This window comes from Anser brachyrhynchus (assembly GCF_964034855.1).
Source record: "Anser brachyrhynchus genome assembly, chromosome: 1".
NCBI lineage: Eukaryota > Metazoa > Chordata > Aves > Anseriformes > Anatidae > Anser > Anser brachyrhynchus.
The window spans coordinates 191854875-191877851 of record NC_137694.1 but is presented as its reverse complement, the minus strand read 5'-3'; the positions used below and the strand labels follow the sequence as shown (position 1 = coordinate 191877851).

Genomic DNA, 22977 nt, shown 5'->3' with positions numbered 1-22977 from the left:
ATTTTTAATTGATCTAATTGTTTAAAATGAGGAATATTAAGGGCTTGGCATATATTTACTCAAAAAGAAAACTGTAGAACAGAATTTTTTACTGAATTTCGGATCTGGTGATATGCAAAGACTCTCTTGCACACAATATTAATTTCTGGAGTTCCAGATCCAACTGAAAATACTCTTCAGCTTTTTAAAAATTATCTAAGAACATGATCAGTGATATTTGGTAGTTATGTGGAGCTAAATTGGCATTTGTTATGAAGAACTGAGGATCCAGACCATACAGGGGATTTTAAAGCATTTGAGCCTCTCTAATCAAAAGAGATGATGCTGCAAAGACTCTGATAATTAATTTTTATGTTTTCAAAAAAATAAATAAATAAAATGGAAGACATTATACACTCACATAGGTCAAATAACCTTAGCAACTTCAGCACCAAGAATGTGAATGTTTGTCTTGATCAATTTGTGAGGGATTTCTTAAATTCCCTCTTGGAAACCCAACTTGAAAGCATGACTCCAAGCACAGTTTTGAACAACAGATTAGAAAATGTAAATACACTTAGCCAATTTCAGTACTTGTGGGGCCACTATCCTTGGAATATCTGAATGCTTCATGATCTTTAATGTACTTAAGTGAGTCACTAAATTAAGACCATAGTTTGAATGGTTAGCAATTTATATAGAAAGCTGAAGAAAGCTCATGTAATTATTCCATTATTCTGCTTGTGCTTTGCAGGTCCTAAAATGGTCGAATTCCATGGACAGCAATTTCAGATCAACTCAAAGGATGGCAAGCCACTTTTTACAGTGGATGAAAATGAGGTTGTAATTGGCACAGATAAACTTCGAGTCACAGGTTTGTAACAGTTTAAGAAATGTCCAACTAATAGTCGCAAGAAAAACACAGTAAAATGGCATTTTAAATAAACCATTCTGAAAAATACTGGGTTTACCTCATTAGAAAATAGATATCTGAAGGTATCATGACCTTTTTCAGTAAATAATCATAAGAAGTGTTAACAAAAAAGTGATAATATGTATGTATAAATACATATGCATTTTGTATGTATGTATTTTACTTAAAACAAATACAAGTAGTGATTGGAACTGTACTTTTGTGGGTTTTCTTTTTTTGAATTACTTAAAATTTCCAGTGCATACTGTTAATTGAAGGTGGAAAAGTCTTACATGTTGCTATTTGAGAAACCAGTTGTATTAAGATTTATTTGTGAAAACTTAATTTTATTTGTGAAAATTAATGTTTATTTGTGAAAATTTTTTACACTCCAATATTTTATGACTTTTTCTTTCGAAGTGAAAGCCAATGTATTTCTGCTCTATGTGTAGCACATATGCCATGGGATGGTATTTATAGTGTATTTAAAATGTCATCAGTCAGAAGACAAGTTTGCTTTAGGCTATTTCTGCAAATCACCAAAGTACTCATTTACAAAGTAAGATGTCAAAGTTATCACATGAAAAGCTGTTTCCTTTTATATGACCTGATAAAGTCAACCTTCATTTTCCAGGTGTAAGGTTACATTAAAACAGATATGTCAGGGTGTGATTTCTCTTTAACTGGAAGACTCCATCAAAGGAAATACTGAAATTATCCTGTAGCTTGTTTTCAATTACATTTTCAGTATTTTTAAGCTGATTGCAAATATCATGTTAACTTTTGCTAATTATTGGTCCTCTGAAATATTGAGGTCTTAATTTTAATGGATCAATTCATATTATTTCACTGTGCAAAACTACAAATGTGATAATAAGTACACAATTAATGTTTCAAAGCCAAAGTTAAGTTATAATGAATGTGTTAATAAATTTTGTTTACACCTGAGGGTCTTATCTTAAGTTTTTTACTTTTTAACCTAATTGAAATTACAACTTTGTTTAACCAGGAAACCATATCAAATGATTATTGTTTGCCCAAGGGATGCTAAACTTTAATAGAAAAGCATGTTTAACAAAGATATGAAAAACTGCATAATTGTTAACTGATTTAGAAAAGGTCTATCTCTGCTCAAAGTAAGTAAAAATCATCCATACACAAGGTGAAATTGCTATGCAAAAACATGTATTCTGACTTGTCCAATATTAATCTTTGGACTGCAGGGATAATTGTTTACTTTAGCAGATATTGTAGAAAGACACATTGCCTGTTTCTTTTTTATACTGTAGTACAATTGAAAAATAAATCCATTAAAGTCATTAAAGTAAGTAAGAGATTCATGCCTACTATGCTTTAAACTCATTTATTAAAATTGTGATTTAAATGATACTATTACCATAAAGGATAAATTAGTAATACTTTGAGTACTGAGCTAATTTTTTTAAACATTTTTCATAGAAAGGTCTATGTGAAATGAATTTTGAAAAGTTCATACAATAAGACTGCAACAGGCTTAAAATACATGAAGAATATTTTGCATGTTTTTTTGTACAATATGGTGAGCTATTTGATTTTACTTCTCATTGTTACATGAATTATGAAAAGCCCAGTAACAATTTATAAGAAAATGTGGCAGTTTTTAACTAAAATATAGCATAGCAGAGAACCAGTGTCTGTGATGTATAGTATTTCAGGAAAAATGCAAATCCAATCCAACCCAATATGTCAAGAATTGTCATTTTCCAACAATTTGGAAAATGTTAGCATTTCCTAATTTGGAAAAAATAGGAAATGGATAGCAACCAGCTAAACTACATAGACATATGCAAGACTATAGGGGCAGATAAGATCCACTCAAGGGTACTGAGAGAGCCAGCAGAAGTGCTCACCAAGCCACTTTCCATCATTTAGCATCATCATTTAGCATCATTCCATCATTTAGCATCATCATTTAGAACCGGTTGTTCTCTGGATACCCAGTGCCTTGAGCTGGTGGAAGGGGATGGGGAGCAGGACGTGGCCTTCGCTATCCATGAGGAAATGGTTGGCGACCTGCTACGGAGCTTGGATGTGCGCAAGTCGATGGGGCCGGATGGGATGCACCCGGGGGTACTGAAAGAACTGGCGGAGGAGCTGGCCGAGCCGCTTACCATCATTTATCGGCAGTCCTGGCTATCGGGGGAGGTCCCAGTTGACTGGCGGCTAGCCAATGTGACGCCCATCTATAAGAAGGGCCGGAGGGCAGACCCGGGGAACTATAGGCCTGTCAGTTTGACCTCAGTGCCAGGGAAGCTCATGGAGCAGATTATCTTGAGGGTCATCACGCGGCACTTGCAGGGCAAGCAGGCGATCAGGCCTGGTCAGCATGGGTTTATGAAAGGCAGGTCCTGCTTGACGAACCTGATCTCCTTCTATGACCAAGTGACGCGCTTGGTGGATGAGGGAAAGGCTGTGGATGTGGTTTACCTTGACCTCAGTAAGGCTTTTGACACAGTTCCCCACAACATTCTCCTCAAGAAACTGGCTGCTCGGGGCTTGGACTGGCGTACGCTTCACTGGGTTAGAAACTGGCTGGATGGCCGGGCTCAGAGAGTTGTGGTGAATGGAGTCAAATCTGGTTGGAGGCCGGTCACTAGTGGTGTCCCCCAGGGCTCGGTACTGGGGCCGGTCCTCTTTAATATCTTTATCGATGATCTGGATGAGGGCGTCCAGTGCACCCTCAGTAAGTTTGCAGATGACACCAAGCTAAGTGCGTGTGTCGATCTGCTCGAGGGCAGGAAGGCTCTGCAGGAGGATCTGGATAGGCTGGAGCGATGGGCTGAGGTCAACTGTATGAAGTTCAACAAGGCCAAGTGCCGGGTCCTGCACCTGGGGCGCAACAACCCCAAGCAGAGCTACAGGCTGGGAGATGAGTGGCTGGAAAGCTGCCTGGCCGAGAGGGACCTGGGAGTATTGGTTGATAGTCGGCTGAATATGAGCCAGCAGTGTGCCCAGGTGGCCAGGAAGACCAACAGCATCCTGGCCTGCATAAGAAGCAGTGTGGCCAGCAGGTCTAGGGAAGTGATTGTGCCCCTGTACTCGGCTCTGGTGAGGCCGCACCTCGAGTACTGTGTTCAGTTTTGGGCCCCTCGCTACAGGAAGGACATGGACGTGCTCGAGGGAGTCCAGAGAAGGGCGACCAAGCTGGTGAGGGGTCTGGAGAACAAGTCTTACGAGGAGCGGCTGAGGGAGCTGGGCTTGTTCAGCCTGGAGAAGAGGAGGCTCAGGGGCGACCTCATCGCTCTCTACAGTTACCTTAAAGGAGGCTGTAGAGAGGTGGGGGTTGGTCTGTTCTCCTACGTGCCTGGTGACAGGACGAGGGGGAATGGGCGAAAGTTGCGACAGGGGAGTTTTAGGTTGGATGTTAGGAAGTACTTCTTTACCGAAAGGGTTATTAAGCATTGGAACGGGCTGCCCAGGGAGGTGGTGGAGTCACCATCCCTGGAGGTCTTTAAAAGACGTTTCGATGTAGAGCTTAGCGATATGGTTTAGTGGAGTACTTAGTGTTAGGTCGGAGGTTGGACTCGATGATCTTGAGGTCTCTTCCAACCTAGAAATCTGTGATACTGTGATACTGTGATCAGTCCTGGCTTTCAGCAGAGGTTCCAGTCGACTGGCAGTTAGCAAATGTGACACAAGAAGGGCTAGAAGGAGGACCCAGGGAACTACAGGCCTGTCAGTCTGACCTCAGTGCCGGGGAAGCTCGTGGAGCAGATTATCTTGAGTGCCATCACGCAGCACTTACAGGGCAACCAGGCGATCAGGCCCAGTCAGCATGGGTTTACGAAAGGCAGGTCCTGCTTGATGAACCTGAGCTCCTTCTACAACAAGGTGACATGCTCAGTGGATGAGGGAAAGGCTGTGGATATGGTCTACCTAGACTTCAGTAAGGTTTTTGACACCATTCCGCACAGCGTTCTCCTGAAGAAGCTGTCTGCTCAAGGCTTGGACGGGTGTATACTTTGTTGGGTTAAAAACTGGCTGGGTGGCCGGGCTGAAAGAGTTGTGATGAATGGAGTTAAATCCAGATGGAGACCGACCACTGGTGGTGTCCTCCAGGGCTCAGTACTGGGGCCAGTTCTCTTCAATTTCTTTATCAATGGTCTGGATGAGGGGCATGAGTGCACCCTCTGTTAGTTGGCAGATGACACCAAGTTAAATGCAAGCATTGATCTGCTCGATGGTAGGAGGGCTCTGCAGAGGAATCTGGATAGGCTGGACTGATGGGCTGAGACCAACTGTATGAGGTTCAACAAGGCCAAGTGCCAGATCCTGCACTTGGGGCACAACAACCCCATGCAGTGCTACAGGCTGTAGGAAGAGTGGTCCAAAATGGTCTCAACTACTGCAAAAAAACATTTTAACAAGTGCTAATAGTAATTTATATATCACGACTATAGTAAAGGGTAATATTTTGATGATGAGAATAGTGGAACATAAGAAATTAATAGAATGAAGTTGCTTACCCTCCACTCTTTTTGCAGAAAACTTGGCAATGCAAAGGTGATAAGTATTACATCACACTTTATCCAGTCTACTACTTGTTCTGCTTGCCTGTCCTTCATAATCTTTGAGAGTGTTTGCTAATTATTGTCAGTGATTTTCTAGTTCTATGTGGAAAGGTTTCCAGTTTGAATAGCTAACACTGAAGCACAATGTGAAGATGTGTGTTTAATTGAAATGTTTCTGCTCACAAGCTATGTTAAGTATGTGACAATTTTAGTATATGAATAAACATTCTGCTGTTAGACTTTTAGAGGCAGATAGACCTTGCTTGATAGTGTGTGTGGGGCGGGTGTTAATGAAACCTACTGGCTTAAGTCCTCTCATTAAAATTCTCTCCTTAGAAAATGAGTATCTTGTTCTTGTGCATTTTAGGATTAAATGATATTTATAAACAACATTCTATAAAATAGCAAATGCAGTAATATTTATATCATAATTTAAGTCTCCTTCTTTACAGTTTAAAAGATAAAGTAGTTAAGGTAGACAAGAGATCAGTTTAGGGCCATTTTCCAAAAACTTTTGCCATGAAGTGATTTTTTGTGTGTGTGTGTCGTACTGACTAAACTTAATGTTGTTTAATGAAGTTTTCCTCACAGGAAGGTAATGTTTTAAACTTTCTTAGAAAAGACAGCTCTAGAATATGTAAATAAACCTTCTTATTCCCTCTTACGCACACATGCCCCTTTAATACCTTTATCTCTGGAATATTAAAACTGGTATTTCCCATTGGCTTTTTTCCATTAGCTCCTCTTCCCATGCAAGTAGTACTATCTCTATTATCGCTCACCTGTCTTTCAGAGCAGGGTGTCCTGGAAACACACACCCAAGAGGGCTCATCCTGCAGCCATGTATATCTTTTCCTTATTTTTTTTGCAAAATCTATTAGTCAGGGCACTTAGGAAATGGGAGACGTTCTGAATTTCCCTCTGTGGCCTGGGAAACTTCAGGCCTGCAATCCCACCTGCCAGGACAATGCTCTGTAACGACATGAAAAGTTATGTGCACAGCATAAGGAGACAGCTGAAAAAAAGCACTCTTTATGTCCACTAGCAATGTGAAGCTCTGCCTGTGGCCCCCTGCTCTCATTTCTTCCTTTTTCATGGTTCTCCTTCAAAAGGAGAAACAGAAGGTGAGCTCCTCAAAGTTGCTCACTGCTAAGTGTGGGCTTCTGTCTCCTCCAGTGAGGAGGGAATGCTCTGATGATAATGCTGTTATATAAAGGCTATTGGAAAGATTTTTTTTTAATTAAAATGCTGTGATTGCTGGTTTTTAGAACTATCTGTATTGTTCTTGGTTTGCACAGGCTGAGAATTAGTGATACAGTTGGGCTTCTCTGGGGAGCTTGTGTGTCTCTCTGCCTTGTTTCTGAGCCACAATGATGCTTAGACCTGCCATCCCAGAGCAAGAGACAGAAGCACATCCCTTAAAAAAGGATCTGCCTTTTTATAAGCAAGGCTTCAGCAAACATAATAGTGGGAGGTGTCCCTGCCCATGGCAGGGGGGTTGGAATTAGGTGATCATTAATGTCCCTTCCAACCCATACCATTCTGTGATTCTATGGTTCTGTGATTACACTCAGACCTCACAAATCTCCGTATAGATGATTGCTCCCCTCCTCCAGTCAGTTTTGCCAGGCTCCTCTTTCTTACATCTCTCTGTGCATATCTGGTCATCTTAATCACAGCAAGTCCAAACCTTGATAGGAATGTAAAAGTGGGCTAGAAGAGGCATCTGGTTTATCAGCTCCCATCCCTTTCATGACTGATAAGTAGGTCATACAATGTCTTTTATAATCTTATCAAGCTCTATCTCAAATGCAAGGAAACATTATGCAACTATTCATTTTTACATCACCAAATGTGAACTTATGTGTAAATGGCACTGTAGAAGAAATACAAAAGGCTGTTTATAATCAGGTCCCAGAGTGAAATGACAAAAGCCTGTGAGAAAGAAGAGTTCCCACCCCCCACCCCACCCGTTCTATAAGCACTTCCTTACTAGCCTTGCAGTGATCTGCACATTCTGTAGTGAGATATCGTGAGGGCACCTTTGGCATGTGACATCCCTTGTGTGCTGTAAGATGCCCCCAGCAGCCTGCTAGCCCACTTCTGAGCAGGCTGCAGATCTAGTTTTGAGGGTGGCTTTGAAACTAAGCTCAAGGGTCAGTAGGGCATTCTGAATTTTAATTACAAAAGAAGTAGATTTCTGAGTAATCAAGTTTAGGAATGTTGTCGAAGTAAAGCATTCAGGGTCAGAAAATATTACTAGAAAATAAATAAATAAATAAATAAATAAATAAATAAAAATAAAATAAAATAAATAATAAATAATAATAAATAAAAAATATTACTATTAGTTTAACTTAAATAATTGAGTAGGGAGCTCATGTATAAAGGTCAGCTTAAAAATTGCTGACCTGATAAAGTCACATTCGCAAAACAGAGATATCCCTTTATTAGTGACTTGTCCTTTTCACTCCTATCTCCTCTTTCCCAGTGTCTGTGTCAACTGAAATAATCTTTTTTTTTTGTTCCACGTCCATAATAAAATGTTATACCACATTTGGCCCCACTAGTAATACATCCCTTCATTCATTGCTCTGTTTGCAATTATGTTTAAGACCTTTCAGCCAATTTTAATCCATGTAATGCATTCCAGTCTGATTTGTGTTGCTCTAATCTCTTAATCAAAATGTGATGTGGCATCAAAGTAAATACCTGTGGAAGTTTATTATGCCCATACTATTATCTTTATCAACCAAGCTTGTCGTCTCATTTACAATTCAAAGATATAAATGTATTTAATAATGTCATACCCGGTGCTTTACTGCATACAAAAATGGTGCAAGAACTACAGAAGACGATGTCTAATTAATCTGCTAGAGAACCTTAGTATTTTGTGCTCACCTTTCATACTGATACCTCGGGTTCTTAACTTTCAGCTAAGTGTGTATGGGAAAGAGAGCAATCAGATTTCTCATGTTTTCTCCTGAAGCCACTGATGCAAACATCCATACTTAAAACCTTTAATTTCACTTTTAATCAGTTTTGAAAGTACAAATAGATGATGATGAGCTATGGCTATTTTATGGATTTCTAAAGATGACAGAGGAATTAAATGAAAATCAGGCAGAGCACATAGTAGAGCTTTTCAGAGTCAGTCCATGCTGATGATGTCTAATGTGAAGATAAAACTCACGAATTGAGTTACAGACACAAGTCTTTTCCTTTTGAAGTCATTCTTTATTGTTTTGTAGGCTCTATTTACTTTTTATTACCTGATTATTGCTCTGATAGCTAACTATTCTATCTCGTGATTCTATGAATATCAGTTGATGGTACTTTTGCAAAATATTAATGGAAGTGATGGTATTCTTCCCTAATTTTTATAATAATTCAAACTATATGGCTTAACACAAGTGGACTAAATTAAAATTCTTTTTTTGTGTGTGTTTTTTTCACATGCACACCACAGGAAAATCTATAAAAATGAAATTGTAAGACTAGACATTTAATGGCACTAATCATGCACCAGAGGAACTTTAGATTGGGTATTAGGAAGAATTTCTTCATGGTGCATTGGTCAAGCATTGGAATGGGCTGCCCAGAGAAGTAGTGGAGTCCCCATCCCTGGACATATTTTAGAGACATGTGCATGTGGCACTAAGGGACATGGTTTAGTGATGGATCTTGGTAGCTCAGGTTGACATTTGGACTTGATGATCTTGAAGGTCTTTTCCCACCTAAATGATTCTATGATTCTGTGATTATACCACATCCATTTACTAATCATACATTTCTTCTTGTCTTTTCTTCCTTCCTCCTGATTCCACAGTCACTTTTTCATCCTGGTCTCATCAGATCTTCCAGAAAGAAAACAACAACAACAACAACAAAAAGATTTATCTTCTAATTGATTACTTATCAGTGTTTGACTACTTACATGTACATATATATACTTTTTTCTCAATTACTGATTATTTATATGCACATATATGTGCATATGAATCTTACCAGTACCAAGTGCTATCAAACTGCTCCCAGAAGTGGGAGTCAAACCAGTATCAAAAGTGTCCGATTAAGAAAACCAACCTCAGGAAAGGATCAAATAGGAAAAAAAGCTCTCAGAAGAGACCAATCCCACAAAGTAGGCCTGGGAGTTGGACCAAATAAATAATGAACAAAGTCTGCCTTTAAATATGATCTGTGACATAGAGTTCAGAGTTAAACAGGCACCCTCAGAGAAGATTCTTACAGGAAATCCTGTAAGAAAAGGAAAACTTCATTCAGCACAGGAAATTCTGAGAGAGGGGCTATATTTTGTATAGAAAATGAGTCATCAAAGAGACATAAAAGGGCATAGGAAACTATCTTCATTAGCTGTCTGACCATGATATTTTTTTAATCTGAATTGTTGTCTTGAACCTCAGCACTTTACACCTAGGTTGAAAATTGACTGTTGGGTTGTTATGGGCAATTTGAATTCCTAAATAAGTTAAAGGTGCAGGAGCTAGAATCCATGTAAGTCCTTAACTGGATTTATCCTCTAAGATCTTGGTTTCTGAGCTATTACCTTTTCATTTCTGTTCTCATTCTAGAGGCACTCAATCTTGCTTCTATTTCAGACCATAAATTCTCACAGTAATATTGTTGTCCATTGCATTCTATGCTCTGTACTACAAGTTCTGGTCTTGAAAATTACTGCCTTTATTATCATATCATTTCTTGCACAAAATAACTTAAAACCGCAAAGAAAGAGTACAGCCACTGACTCTTGATTTTCAGGAGGGTACTGATATCTAGGTGATAAGGCTAGACAGTGGCCCCTTTATGGGAAGGATCTTAGGAACAGTTCAAGACTCTGTATCCACTTCAGCTGGGTTCTGGATATCTTGGCTTTAAGTTGCATTTACCTTCAGCAGAACAACACAAAAAATCTTTTGATATGGTTGACTTGCTTTGCCCAACCTACACATGTACCACCCACATGTAGGTAAGCACCATTTCTCCTCTGTTGGGCTGAAATTACTCTTATTTCAACAGCTAAACCATCTGATACCATTTTACATGCATAAATACTATTTTATGTTTACCACGTCTGCCTGACAGTCAAGGGAAATCTTTGATGAAGCTACATGGCAGCTTTTGTGCTTTATATAGAATAGTCTAAAATGCAGGTGATGTTTTAATTCTACAATATTTGCAAAGGTTTTGTGAAGTTTTAATTATTTCTATTAATTCTAAAGGAAGTTGTGTTATAAAAATCCTGTTTACTTACATTTTTGTCCCAAGTGGTTTAAACTTTTTCTTCCGACTTTTCAAATTCCATTTTAAGAATTTAACCTGTACTTTTGCGTTAACAATGTATTCTTTTGTTCCAATTAATACAATAATAGTAAAACTGTATCTGGATAATAATTGTCTCATTAGTTGTTAATATATATTTTCATATCTTAATTTCTGTTTTCAAAGTGGCTGTATAAATCACTGTCACTATTTCTTTAATATTTGAACTTTTACAATATAGTCTCTTTCCTTCTTTCTAGGTCCTGAAGGAGCACTTTTTGAACACTCTGTAGAAACACCGCTTGTGAAGGCAGAGGCTTTTAAACAGCTTAGGTAAGAACTTACACATAAAAGCATAAATCTAATAAGTAAATGTTGTTTGCTATACGTACTCACTTTTTTTCATAACAAGGGATTTTAAACAACATTTACAGAACTAGTACTAACTTTTCCTATTATGTGATAATTTATTGTTTTACTGGAAAATTCTACATTGGTGTGCAACTCTAGAAGTATATTATGAGATGATTTATTACAGATGGTGAGTATTTAAAGCCACAATCTACTGTGCGAAGTTTTTCTGTACACTTTAATTTTACAATTTCAGAACACATAAGTATAACTTTTTCTGCTATGTTGAAATAAAAGTTACTTATTTGAAGTAGGTCGTAATCTTATGACAAGTCAAAATTTTTATAAACTATTATCTGTCCAAGGAATCAGACTAGTAAGAAACATTTGGAAAGATCCAAAACTGTGTAATTAAAAAGCAGTTTGGGATGGCAAAGTAATTATAAAGTATCTCCTAAGTTTCAAAACTCCTTAATCCTGGGATAGATTTCTTTGTGAATTACTCTATGTAATTCATAGTATCCCAAATTAGTTTGTAATGTGTTGATTATGATGAGCTCAACTCAATCTACATTCAGTTCATGAAAATCTTTTATTCCATTTTGTATGTCAGTTCAAAGAAAAATTAAATGAAGAGGACCTCTTTACAGTTTTACTTCTGTCCTTTCATACCTTGACAGTCTGCTACTTCCTGTAATAATTTCTTAGTGTTTCTTCTCCAGTAGGGGTAACTATTAGAGAGCAGCATAAGATGATTAAAGCTTTCAAGATCACTGTCTGTACCTTGGTGACTGAATTTGCAAATTGAGAATGACAAATGAGAAGGAAACTTTATTAAGATTCTTCTTTTAATTTTCTCCATGATTTTCAACATTTACTTACAGCGAATACTGTGTGCTTGCATTTGAAGACAGAATGGGCTTGGGACATCAGTTTTTCCACATGTTTATATCTACTTTCAAAAAAGTGTTTCTTCTACCATAGTAGAATTTGAATGTGACAGACTTCAGCCAATATATAGGATTGTGCATTGTAGTGAATGTTGTCTGGTTTTGGAGGGAGTGGACTCATTATGTTGTAAATTTTTAATTTCCTGTGATTGTCTCAGTTTTGATAAAGTAGTATTTATGAACACTTAAGACACTGAATTTTCTAATTACAAAGTCAAGAAGCTCTTTATAAATTTTAATTGGATATTTTCTGTGGTTGTTACTTTGCTTTAAATACATCATCTATTAGTATTTAATAGGTTTGAAGCTAATAGTTTCTCCTACACTCATTGTACTATGTTGCATTTTAAGTGTAAGCTCTTACCTACACTTCATTTAACAACAATTGCACTGTTTTGAGCTACATTCAACTGTGTCTATTATATATTTTTCATCTATTTTTGACACAGAATATCATTTGAAGGACCAGATAAGATTAATTGAAGGTATTTATAAGGTTCTCCTTCACAGATGTTTACCTGGTGGTTTATCTGTTTAGTGATACTACCATGTCAACTATAAGCACATTTTGACCTAGAATGTTGCTCCACGTTAGCAGGGCTCAGCAGTAATAGATAAAATCTCACTCAGTTCTGTGTTCAATTGACTTAAAATAGTGGGAAACACAGATTCAGAATTTACAGAAGTCATCCTAATAGTTATTAGGAAGTATCTATGTGGTGGCATCAGCACTGACGCTTGTGACAGACATTATCATCTGCCTTAAAGCCAGAGCTGCTAACCACCTGTGCTAGAAACCAAGTTAACTTAACCCTAAGAAAAATGGTGAATATCAGGGCATGAAGCTATGTGATGTCCCAGCAGGCTCAGAAGACCTGAAGCTAAATCACAGCCATTCAAAATGCCTCGCTCCTTTAATTTTTTTGCTGTCATTGCCACCCATAATCAATGTCAAGTCTGAAAGCAGAGATGGCAATGATTCCATGGAGGGCTTCTTAGGAGGATCAAGAAGCAAATGTGTTTGTCTGCAGTGCAGATACTAAGTTAAGATACAGACAGAGAAGAGCGATTTAGAAAGCTCATGCTGGAGAAAGGTTATTTTCAAGGGTAACCTTAAATGGCAGTGTAAACAAAATTCATGCATTCCATTGTGAAGAAGCTGAAACAAGTTTACCAATGCATGGTAATTTTGTAATGCTTTATAAATATTCTGTTTCATTCCACACTGTTAAATACAGTAGGATACCTATTGAAAAACACTTCAATATGAATTTTTAAATGCAATTTTAAGTAATACTTTTCTATTTTAATTTTGAATAATACTTCTTTTCCAGATTAAAGTAGTGACTATCAAGTTACAGGTAACAGAACCTATTTGCTCACCCCAAGCCTTATCTCCACACTTTCACCACCTATTAATCTTCTGCTATTTTTCTTCTATTTTTCTTTCAGTGGTTATATTGTACTATGCGAATATAATATGCTGGATGAATGTGATATAAAGTGCCACAATATTTAGCCTTATATACAGAGAATAATGCTTCAAGAAAACCCATCCACTTCAACAGTAGTTGCATGTTTCAAGGAGCTGACTGGAAAGCTCTTAGTGGTCATAACATTTCAGCTAGTGTCATATGAATCGAGACCACATTCGCTGTCATTCAGGTTTAGAGCAGCATTGCAAACAATGTTGACACAAATGGCCTTCTGAATTACACATTCTGCTGGATTTCCTGTCCAAATGCCAAACTTAAAGATAGACTACTTTTCTGGAAACAAAATGATAAGTGTGTTAGAGCATATCTTTTTTATAGTTAAGCAATGGAGACAGAGCGATGCAATTATACTGTGGTCAGTAACTGTCTTTTCATTTTCTAGTTTGAAGGAAACACATCAAGTCTTTTTCAGTCTAATAGATTGAATTCATGACTCACCTGTAAAGAAAAAGAGATGTGCTTGCACTTACTTCGAAGTGGTAGGAAGAATTATATGAACAAAATCTACATCTCAAAGTTGAAACATCCCTAGGTTTAAAATAGCATTGCCCACTTCTAAATAAGATACCATTTATTAACTAATTGTGTACTGTGCATGATGAATATAATGCTCACAGATGAGTACTAGCATTGTTCTCATAGTTGCCACATACGGATGTCTGACAGCCAGCAACTGACCATTCTGAGCATAAGTCCTATGGGAAATCACTTTTAGTACAGCGTGTGGTATTTTGCCAGTTATTCAACTCAAGGTTTACATTCAAGTTCAAATGTGACCCACATCATTCCACATTTCTTGGATTTGAAAAGTGCTATAGCAGGAGTGATGTCACTTTTCCAGAGAGTCAGCTTTGGTCAGAGCATGATTATAAATCTATAAATAATGTTAACAGAATATAGGTATATTTAACAGTCCACATGTATATTCTGTGAAGATTTCAGTATTTCCTGGTGAAAACAGCCTTATTTTAAACAAATACATTATATTGGCATTCACCAAAACTTTAAAAATGTAATTTAAGAAATGATCCTTCGTATTTTGATGAAATACCTCTGTCCAGCAATGAAAAGCATAAAAATATGTATTGGTTTCTGATATTCATGTTGTAGAATACTGGTAGCTTGAGGGCATAATTATACTGATACATCTCAGCATTTAGTTAAGGCATGTACTGGTGGGTTGCTGGTAAACATCCATATCTATATATTCAAAATAAATATGTCCCTGTTGTGGCAGCCTATAAGTTTACTTTTCTTATGGCTTCTACTTCTCTTTGACTCTTTATTAAGTCTTACTTTTATCCTTTCCATTCCTCATTCATAATTTGTTTCCTTTTCCACTCAAAGTATAGGTTTGTTAGGGTTAAATTGGACAGTAAGAAACTGCTGGAAGGTGAAGCTCTGGGGTTTTATAAGGAAGGAAGAAAGTCTAGAAGGAGATGTATAGAAGCTAATCAGGGTAAAAACATTCACAAAATCATTGCTTAATCATATTTGTAATACTAATGCTTACATGCTAATTGACTAAAAATACCATTTGACTAATCGAAGTACAGTGATTTTTATTTGCATTCATTATGCAAATTAAAAGCCCAGTCAGTCAGAAGAGAATGAATTACATAACGGAAAAGTGAGTCTACAATTATAAGCCAGTATTTGTAAAGCATCTCTGCTCCCTGACTAGTGTGACATTTCTACTGCAATATAATTTTATGAGCCCTGGCATTAATTTGCTAGATACATATTTGCATTCATGTACTTTACTGCATTCATGTTAACTGAAAACACCATCACATACTTCTTTTGGAAGCTTAAAGATTTTCTTTCCATTCAATTGATGGACTCAAACCTATAAAAACACATAGTGTAAAAGGATGGGATGGTACAGGTCATCACATTTATCGCCTTTTCAGAAACATATCTGACAAATTTAAATATCTGACATATATTTTTAAATACTTTATTAGCATCGACCTGGGTACTATTTTACATCTTGTCTTCTACAGTGAAAAGTTCTTTCCAAGTAAAATCTCTTTCCTCTGTCATGGGTTGCCAGCTACTTTTTGTGCACCCATGTTCTTGAAACAGGTTGTTCATTGGGATTCACATTACAAATTACAGTGGTATTTTTTTTGCTTAATTACAACACTACTTTATGTCACGTCTCATATTCTGTCAATATATTAAAGTACTAGCTCCATAAGCGTAAGTCATTTTTTAATTTTTCTTACTTTTCAGGCATTGAATTTGTAACATCTTCTGCATAGGTTTGTACTTAACATTCACTCTAAGATATTTCTGATACATCCCTAGCACGTTACAAAGAGAATAACAGTAAGGGAAAGGGGACTCATCTGCACTGATGTATTTCAACTAACAGAGCGCTCTGTACAACTTTTTTTCCCTTCAGCCGAAATATGAAGATACTGTAGAGCTTCCAAACTCAAGGAAATGTACTTCAAAGCATTTACCCTTTTTCACATACCTGGAAGCTTTAATCTGTCGAGATAATCTTTCCCCAATATTTAATTTCTCCATCTTTCTTGAGTTATTTATGAGCACATATTCCTGGTAGGCATACATGTGCCTGGACTACAAACAATACACACACGGCCAGCCACACCAATCAACCGAAGAGCAATGCCGTTACCCAACCGCGTCAACACAAGCAGACATCACATAAGCATGAGTAGCATGGACATCCCAGTCTTGTTCTTCTTCCCCAGCTGATCAGCATTGAGGTCCACTAGTGAGATACATACACACACACAAACGCAAAAAGCAAAAAAAAAAGGAAAAAAGGTTCCTCCAGAGGATGGCTTTGAACATGCAGTGTATCCAGTAGCTGGCCCCTGGGCCAGCCTGCTTCAGTTTTGGGTGCTGAGAACATTCAACCTGCTCAACAGCTAGTCATGCTTGAAGTTCACCAGCAGTTTCTTCATACAGGCTCAGAGTAGGGAACAAATTCATACAGGAAATAGTTGGGATTTAAGATGAATAGAGGATAAACCACAGTAGTCAAGCACTGACCAGCCATTTGTTTGCACCCAACCAGCCACCCCTGGTATAAAAATACCCCTTTCCCTCTATTTTTCCTTTTTTTCTTCTCTTTTATCCACTTTGATCTATCCTTTTTCCTTTCTTTGATCCTTCCCCTAAACATCCCATAATAAGTACACAACTCAGGAGGTCGCCCTGCTCTGTCTCAAGAAGCACCTCCTCTTGCATGCCATAGTAAGTCTTGTAGGCAATAACCCCTTTTACTCTGCATGACATTACAGAAAGAGAGTTTATTTCATTGACTCCTCTTGGTGGGTTTCACACCAGGGAGAATGGTCTCATTTTTTTCCCTTTGGTGCTCATAGGAGTAGTCCATTCAGTGTGCTTTCTTTTCACTGATGTGGCTGTTCATGCTCCTTCACTCATCGTTCCTCTGATTCTCTGCAGATCCGTCTTTAATTTATTAGCCTTTAGTAGCATAACCTAACAGAGCTGCCAGTAGGACAGGATCCTTGCTAGCTTTTTAACTGAGAGCTCCCCAGGCTGACCACACCAGGTCAGCTGCAGACGCTGGGTTGAGATTTCAAGGTTTGGTCTTGGTGGCCAAGATATCTTGCTTGACCTTGAACACGCTTCAGTTCAAATTTACCAGTCTGTGGGAGGCACCCCTGCACTAGTGAAAACAGTTGGGGCCTCCATTGTCAATAAACATAGATTAAACTGGGTCACCCACTGTTTCACCCAAAGCTGATTCATTTAAGGAATTTTCAAAATCTTATGAAATAAATAAATGAAGGACAAATGGACCATATGACCTTAGGAGATTAACTTGCTTCTGCTGATTAGATAGTCCTCCCTTCTGTAATTCTGAGTCTGCAGAGGTTCTCTCCCCTGCTCTCACAGAAGATGTTTCCCTCCTGAGGTAGGAGAAATATTTGGTGACCAGTGGGAACAGAGCCTCAGATCTCCTAGCAAGCCTGTTTACACATAGATGTATTGGCAGTCAGAGCTGCTCTCCTGAGCACCTACAACGTTTCCTGCGTCAGAGAACTGCCATCTTCTGAAACCAGTGAGTAATACCTCAGTACCAGGAGTAGAGGAAATCCATGCACCAATGTTAGTGGCTTTTTTGCCGAATAAGATTTCCCTAAGAACACATGCCAGGTTTCTGCCCGTTCTTGTAACTGACTTCCACTTAAGCTAGTAAGGTGGCTGATGTTCTTCCTAAAGCCTCAGCTTTTCAGAGATGTCACTTAACACATTAAAATCAATAGGAGTTATTTCTGCTGCTTGTACAGGACAAAGCCATTTCTGTGTTTTCCATGGCTGCTTATATCAGTAGCACAAAGACCAGAGGTATAATGATTTCTACTCCTACACTGTTGAACTGCATACCTGATGATGTCAGATTATTCTGTGAGATTGCTAAAGTGAACGTGTCATCAGTGATTAAAGCGTACTCTGCCAGTGTGCAAGCTACTGTGAAAATTTCATTAATGATTGTCACAGTTATAGACACCTTGCAGATGACCACCTGGAGCTCTTTTTGTAAGTCTATGATTATGCTGTCACTTTAAGATGTCTAAGACATAACGTTGAGCTGGGTAGAGCACCCCTTACATTAGTTTTCACTTAAATACTTGCCAGCACTTATATCAAAGAAGCTGAGGGGAGGCATGAAAGAGGAGTCCACCACCGTAAAGATGTGCATGTGGCAAATGAAAGGGAAAAAGGGGAAGAAGAAAGGGGAGCATTTCTTAATAACAGTAGTTCTTCAAGATATATTGCACATGTGCACAGGCACTTCTCACATTCTTTACCGTCTCTCTGAGCCTTTATGTGCAGTTGTGATACTTCAGTTGTGAGGACAATAACAAGAGTGTGGCACACTCAGTCACTGTACTAATGAATCAGAAGAGGGAAATGGTATGACCTGCTTGTCAGCAAAGACCTCTTCACTTGAGTGTTTCTTTTCATGCATACCTGCAGAACAAGTGGACATTATGAAGAGCACCTGCTGGTTTCTTGAAATCTTTCTATGCTTCTACATAACAAAGGAAAAAATTGGTTGAATTATATAAAAGGAAAGGCATGGCGTATTTGAATCTGAAAGATATTTTTAAGAAAATAAAAACTCATAATGAAAATACTAACCAGATTTTGACAATAGTGATGCAAAGAGTGTTATTATATCAGAGTAAAAACTTATAACACTATAAGTTGTTTTATAATATCATTAAAGTCATTTGAAAAAGATAACCATACTGGAAACATCTGTGGTGTGCCAGATTCAATCATATTCACTGGGGTCCTGGTTGTTTTTAATTACCTTGAGAGTCAGCACATCACAAAATTGAGGTCATCCTGGAGACCTTTTTTGAATTAGCTCTGCTTACCACTCTTTATCATAACCACCAGTCTTGAGAGAAGCTTCTATTTTAATCATATCTCCATTCTGATCTTTAGTCTTCATTCCTTCAATATCTCTGGATTGAGTGACAGTGGACAAACAGGCAAAAACATCTCAGTATTTAAGATGGATGAAGCACTAGCAAACAAATAACTACACTCTAATAATCATGCCTGCTATGCTCTTGAATAGGTTATAAATGTTGTTTTGAATTGCTTTTATAGTCTTTTCAAAGTATCATTAAAACTTGGCAGTGTTTTATTCTCTTTTCAAGAGAATATGTAAGTGCATTTGTCCTAGAACTTGAATCATTTCTTTCATATTGCTTACATAAAATAAGTTCTGTTATCCAAAACCTTGGGAGCTGGAAAACATCTGTTGTTCAAATCTGGCCTTGTAATTGTACTTGCATACAAAGATCACCCCTAAGCTGTAAGCAATGTTGGTGCCTGCAGTGCTTATGCTTCACAATTCCCTTGAATGCAGAATCTTATAATTGAACTTTACTGGAATCATCTGTTGCCAGTCATTTCGTGTTTAGAATGTAAATATGGAACAAATTGGAACACATACTATTTTAAGAAATAAAAATAGGATGAGAAAATTTTTATTTAAAGTAATGCAAAATACGCTGAAGAACATACCAGCTGACAACAGCAAATAATCCCAACATTTAAGAATGCTGCCCAAAAGGAATGGAGTGCCTCAGGGATCTTCCCTTTAGCCTTGATCATTTTTAACATAAGACAACATAAGCTAAAAACCAACAGAGATATTTATTTGAAAAGCAACCACGCTTCCTTAATGTATGGAGTAGACCTAAAACCAAAAACAAACAAAACAGCAATAACACTGCTCAAAACTTTGGGTGATCCTAAATGTGTTCCTCATCGTTTCCATGATTCAGCTCACAATTCAGCACACACTTCTGGTTACCATTCAACTCTTACATATTCAGGCTGCATTCACACAAGAGGTTCCAATCACAGGGGATCTCTGTGTCCAGTATTAAGAGGTGCATCTTAAATGCTCGCCCAGATTTAAAACTCTCCTCTCTCTGCAAGCAGAAACACTCGTTCACAATTCATTCACTGAAATGGGAAGGGTTCCTCTCATGAACCATCGAATATCCTAAGTTGGAAGGGACCCACAAGGATCATCAAGTCCAACTCGTGGCTCCATACAGGACCACCCAGAAATGAAACCACGTGTCTGAGAGCACTGTCCAAATGCTTCTTGAACTTTGGCAGGCTCGGTGCCATGACCACTGCCCTGGGGAGCCTGTCCCAGTGCCCGACCACCCTCTGGGTGCAGAACCTTTCCCTAACGCCCAGCCTGACCCTCCCCTGTCCCAGCTCCATGCCGTTCCCTCGGGTCCTGTCGCTGTCCCCAGAGAGCAGAGCTCAGCGCCTGCCCCTCCGCTCCCCTCGTGAGGGAGCTGCAGGCCGCCATGAGGCCTCCCCTCAGCCTGCTCTGCTCTGGGCTGAGCAAACCAAGGGACCTCAGCCCCTCCTCATATGTCTTCCCATCTATGCCCTTCACCATCTTTGTTTCCCTCCTTTGGATGCTGTCTAGTAGTTTTATATCCAATAGGTTTACATATGAACCATCCTCATAAATGTTTTTTTCAGAGAGGTTAATACCCCTGGAACGTGGCTTCAGGGTTTTACAACTGCTCAGACAGCAGTCAGATTGATCTCATCCCATTTATACATCTGGAGCGTAGCTATCTGCATTGGATCTCATCATCTCTTTGCAAAAAGAAACAGGTATTGTTAGGGCATAATACATTTTACCCCAAAAGAGACACCTTAAAATAGATTTGATGAATTAAGCCCTAGCAGTGCATGTTTTTCTCTGTTCATTTTGAAGGGTGCACAGGGGATGTCCGGTACTCATTACTAGAGGCAACTACATTTGTTTAGAGGAGTCATACACTTACCAACAGCGCCATGTTTGGCTAAGCTCCGAAGACATGAAAATTCATCATAAGAAACAAGGCCACACACTGTCCTGGGAAATATTCCAATCCCAGAGTGAAGCTTTTTCCACTTGTAGCCCTATATTCCTTGAATTCATTTAAATTGTTAATCATTGTTTATATAGCCTTGTAACAAGGACTAGCAAATGCTGCCAATTACTGGTTCTTGTTTGCTATCAGACACAAGGTAATGAGTCCTTCCAAAGTAATAATTAGCTTGGAGGCCCTGACCGTGCTAGAACCTTGTCTCTTCAGGAAAGTCATGACCCCATCATATTTACCTAAAAGAAGTGTCTTTTTCTTCTAAGTTGCTAAAATCCATAGAGGTGGGGGGGTATTGAGATGTTATTTTTAAGCTCAGTAACCATACTTTCACAGCTTGTTTATTTCAGACCAAAATAGTTGACAATGTTACTTTCAAGAGGGAATGAACTTTTTAAGTAATAATCCTGGAGCAATTTTACACATCATACAAAAGTCCTGTATTACTATTAACAGCGTATATCAGGTAATACTTGTCCAACAACTGCTGCATCACTCAGTAGGACTCTCTTTACATGTATATATGTAAATGACAACAGCGTAATTGTCCGAAGAAAGAAGGCTACCAGAAAGAGCAAAACCTACTGAATCTTTGTGTAATTATTTCAGAGTAGCTCTGCTGTTACTGAAGTATGTGGGATGTTTCAGTGCATTACAATGTTCTTTTGTGTCTATTTTCTAGAGGTCAGAAAAGCTACAAACTGCCAGCAAAGCCTAGCACATTTTGAGACTTTCCCAAGTGATTGCAGACAAAATAATAGACCTCCCCAAATGACATTTTCATCAATGCATTTAACCAGTAAGCAGAAGAGACTTGAGAAAAAAGTGACTTTTAAAATCAAATTGCAACAAATTGCTCCATCATTTTGTAGTCTCTAAATTACAACATAGTGCCACTGAAGTTTTTTAAAAAATGGCCTCATAATTACTAGAAAAACGAGGTGGTTTATGTACAGCTCCTTCATTCCGGCCAAATAATTTTTCTCTAATAGATTTCTTTTGTATGTAAATGCACACCTCTAAACAGATACTCTTGTAGTATGTTGCTCTGAATTCAGTTGTCACCTATTCATTTTCTTCTGATATTATCAAACAACTTTTCTGTATTTTTCCAAGATACTGGTGATTTTCTTTTTTATTTCTGGAATGGTAAATTTTATGGAGAAGTATTAGCCTTGGCATTCTTAAGTCAGAAGTACTTTTCTAATATTAAGCTGTAATTTGTGCTATTATAAGTTTTCCTGTGAATTTGTCTGGAATGAAATAGCCAGGTGCACTTCAAAGAAGATGGAAAAAAGTTCTTTTTTTTTATTTTAAATAATTGTTATTTCATTCTTCTTCATTAAAACCATACTGTTTTGCATATTACGTTTTATTGTGGCATAAATGATAGACTAACGTGGGATTCAGTGTTAGGGAGCTGTAGGTATTGACATTAGTCTTACTGGAACAGAATGTGTGTCCTGAGGCAGACAACTCCCAGGAGCAATAACTCTTGGAAAATGGTTTCTTTGAACTAAGTTACAAAAATTGGGATGGTATAACATAACCATTGACCAAGTAATGGACTCAACAGGGGAAAATGGATGCTGGTTTGCAGTCAAATTCTTTTTCATTATAGTTCATTTAGTTTAAATCACTGAAGCTCAGACTTAGAGTATCAAACGAAACGGAAGAATACAAAAGACAGCATCATACACGTAGGAAGCAATTAATCCACCCTTAAATGAAGAAATTCAATTTGTGTGATTTAAAATAGGATGTCTTTGATTAAAAAAAAAAAAAAGGGCATCATTCAAAAGGTTTACAGTAGTTATGTCAAGTCAGAATTTTGTGCCGAGGCATGACAAAGTAACCACTGTAGGTCCATTACTGTGCAGAAACTGATTGGGGAAGATTTAATGAGTCATTCGTATTTTGTATTTTTTGACATGTAGTAATCAGAGTTTATTGTTGAGTATTAGTACTTCCATGTACTTAAGGCATATACAGTGTTTGGAACATGCTGTGAAACTCATCTTTCCT

At 38.0% G+C, this 22977-nt stretch overlaps 1 protein-coding gene across 6 annotated transcripts in view; it reads left to right on the top strand.

Annotated features, from left to right (window-relative positions):
* SGCG (sarcoglycan gamma) overlaps positions 1-22977 on the top strand; it is a 141763-nt gene that overhangs the window by 105427 nt on the left and 13359 nt on the right. For all 6 annotated transcript variants that reach the window (XM_080577349.1, XM_080577348.1, XM_080577347.1 and 3 more), the window contains 2 exons: positions 734-853; positions 10983-11055. In XM_080577349.1, the coding sequence (XP_080433475.1) occupies positions 734-853; positions 10983-11055 (193 nt within the window). The remainder of the gene's footprint in view (positions 1-733; positions 854-10982; positions 11056-22977) is intronic.